The sequence below is a fragment of the Apium graveolens genome, chromosome 4 (assembly GCF_009905375.1).
Source record: "Apium graveolens cultivar Ventura chromosome 4, ASM990537v1, whole genome shotgun sequence".
Classification (NCBI taxonomy): Eukaryota; Viridiplantae; Streptophyta; class Magnoliopsida; order Apiales; family Apiaceae; genus Apium; species Apium graveolens.
This window is the reverse complement of record NC_133650.1, coordinates 271,880,175-271,883,610: the sequence shown is the minus strand read 5'-3', so window position 1 is coordinate 271,883,610 and position 3,436 is coordinate 271,880,175. Positions and strand designations below refer to the sequence as shown.

The following is a 3,436-nucleotide window of genomic DNA, read 5'->3' as shown; positions in this document are numbered from 1 at the left end:
CAAATGGGTTTACAAGACCAAGACTAATCAAGAAAGTGAAGTGGAAAAGTACAAGGCAAGGCTGGTAGCTAAAGGCTACAAGCAGAGATATGGCATTCGCTATGATGAGGTATTTGCTTCAGTGGTAAGAGTTGATACCAAACGACTTATGACATCAATTGCAGCTCAGAACCATTCTGAATGGTTATCTTAAAGAAGAAGTCTATATATATTCAGAAAGGCCGAGAAAACAAGGTCTAGGGACTGAAGAAAGCCTTATATGGTTTGAAGCAAGCTCCGCGAGCATGAAACACGTGGGTTGATGAATATTTCTAGAAAAATGGTTTTGTCAAGAGTCCATATGAGCATGCTCTCTACACGAAAATAAATTCAGGGGGAGATATTATGATCGTTTTTTCTTATACGTGGACGACATGATCTTTACCGGAAATTACCCTGGTATGTTTGATGATTTTAAGAAAGTTATGAATAACAAGTTTGGGATGACAGGTATTGGTCAAATTTCGTACTTTCTTGGAGTCGAGGTGAAGCAAAACAAAGATGGGATTTTTATGTCACAGAAAAAATATGCGGAGCAGATTTTGAAGAAGTTTAGAATGAAGGAATGCAAGTTAGTAAGCACTCCAGCAGAACCGAGCATAAAGCTCAGAGATGATTCAACAAAGGAGCCAGTAAATCTGATGTTGTTCAAAAGTTTGATTGGAAGTCTGAGGTACCTAACTTTTACTCATCCAGATATTATGTATGCAGTTGGATTGGTTAGTAGGTACATAAAGAAACCGAAGCAAGATCACTTCATGGCAGCTAAAAGAATTTTGAGGTACATAGAAGGTACACTTGATCATGGTTTATTTTACACATACTCTCAAGATTCAAAATTAGTAGGTTACTCAGACAGTGATTATGGTGGTGACTTGGATGACGGGAAAAGCACTTCGGGTTCCACTTTTCACATTGGTTCTGCAATCTTTTCATGGTCATCGAAGAAGCAACAAACAGTTTCTCTCTCAACATGTGAGGTGGAATATATCGCAGCAGCAGCGTGCGCATGTTAAGCTATGTAGTTAAACTATATTTTGGGCGAGTTAAATCTTGCCAAAGAAGATCCAGTTACTATTTACGTGGATAATAAATATGTTATATCTCTGACAAAAAATCCAGTGTCCCACAATTGAAGAAAGCACATCAACATTAATATCATTTTATTCGAGAACAGGTGAACGATAAAATTGTGGAGTTGGTGCACTGCAAGACGGAAGAAAATTTAACGCATATTTTTACAAAGCCTTTGAAGCCAGACATGTTTGAAAAAATGAAAATGAAGTTCAGAATGCAAAGTCGAGTTTGAGGGGAAGTGTTAGAATTCAAACCCTCTTAATAGTTAAGTTGACATATGCAAAATAAAAGGCGGCTTCCCAGAATAAATGGAAGACTCAAGGTGAAAGTCAGATTTTTTCTAGGAGTAGTTTTAATAATTACAGTTGGCCGACTTGAATATTGATGTTATAATCGTGTGTAATAAATTCTACATGCATGCATGGTCAAAGAAGTGTTCCCAGAGTCATGTTAGTAAAATATGGTAGGCTCTGAGTGAATGTGAACCAAAGAAAGAAGCAGATGCACAATCTAGAGGATTCAAACGAGAAGATATAATAACTCTTAGAATTAAGGTAGGCTATCTGTTAGAATTTGAAAATGAAAGGCTTTCTAGGAAATAAGAAATTAAATATTAGGTGATGTAAGGCATGACCTGTATCCTAGTTTTAGAGCCTATATATAGTGTTTCTCAGTTGTGTAAAATATACAAAAAAAAGTAAGGAAAAAGAAACAGAGCCGAAGCTCTCCTGGTGTAAGAAAAAAACTGAAGTTGTAGTTTCAAAAATAAATACAAGTATGCGTTTCTTTTATATATATTATTGTGTTTAAGGTTAAAGTTTAGCTGAGAAAGCCCATTTTCGTTTCCAACATGCTCAACAATCCATTCCAGAAATATCAGCCTCCATGTTTTCCTTTTTCTCATTTATTTTATAACGATCTTAAATTTTACCTATTTACTTATAATATTATCTTCTTTAGTCTTAATATTATTTTGGTTCTAGATGATTATATTTAAAGGAGTATGTTTGATTAGTAATTATGTAGAATAAATCATTTTTATAAATATTAGATGTTTGGTGGAGCGTGTATATATACTCTTACGTGTTTAGATTTTTCCTAAATTATTTTATTAAATTTTTGGGTTGATTTTTTATGATTTCTAAATATTTAAATATTTTTATAAAATTTTTAGACATTTAAAAAAATTATGAGAATTATTTCATACTTTTCTTTGGTAAACATAAGACTTTTTAAAGTGAATTTCTCATTGTTTTACGACCTTTGGAATTTTTTTAAAAAAGGATTCTAAAAAATCTATTTATTTTAATAGATTAGTTTCAAAAAAAATTACATTTTACTTAAATAAAAGTATTTTTTAAAAACTGGAGCGATTTCTAATTAAGAATCTTTAAATCACATTTTTCTCCAAAAGTTAAAAATCATAAAATGTTGCAAATATATGATATATATAAATAATTTTATATTTTATAAAAGAGGAGTGGAATTGTGTAATGTCTAAAATACCCCTCATGACATAAAAGTCCTAAGGGGCTTTTCTTTTTTCTCGGTCGCATCGCTCTCTCTCGTCTGTCTCTCTTATTTCTTTCTCGTATGTAAACTCTTTCTCTCTCTCTCTCTCTCTCTCTATATATATATATATATATATATATATATATATCCTCCCTAGCTCTACTCGCCATCACTGATTCAAGTCAGTTTTGCGTGATTTTGTTCAGAATCGGATAATTTTGATTATCCAATCGAGTGCTACTCGACTTTTTATGTGCATGTATGTGTATTTTTGCGTGCCCCTTCATTTTTATTCAAACCCTCACTTCGGGTGTTTTGATTTTTAATGATTAAAATCTGATTTTCTTTATGATTCTTGATTACCCATAGTTAATTAAACTCCAATCGGTAGAAATCCCTGTTGGAAACCCAATTTTGGGCACCACCGGATTTTTGCAGCCGCTGGTGATGAATTTCGGTGAACCGGAGGTTGGTGATGATGAAATTGAGCGTTAAAAATTATTACAAACCTATTTTGATCCTTTCATGAATCTTGTCTCGAATTTTCATGATTTTGAGGTTTGTTAGTTTGCGCTTTTGATACGAAAATCATAATATATGGTACGTGATATGTAAATTATATGTTATGAATGCGGAAACATGATTTTGATGTTGAATTTTTTTTTTAATTTTTTCAGATTTTGTATATTTTGATATAGCAATTCGGTTTTGGTGACGAGAAGTTAGTTTAGGTGTTTAATGGTTTATATTATGGTTGATATCATGGTTGATAATAGATGCATGGATTTAGGGTATTATTAGTTAATTG

General features: G+C 32.5%; 1 protein-coding gene across 1 annotated transcript; it reads left to right on the top strand.

Annotated features, from left to right (window-relative positions):
• The first annotated feature begins 413 nt into the window (after window positions 1-413).
• LOC141719645 (secreted RxLR effector protein 161-like) lies at window positions 414-1,055 on the top strand. Its single transcript, XM_074522024.1, has one exon. It carries the CDS (start codon window positions 414-416, stop codon window positions 1,053-1,055), a length of 642 nt encoding a protein of 213 aa, XP_074378125.1.
• The last annotated feature ends 2,381 nt before the right edge of the window (window positions 1,056-3,436 follow it).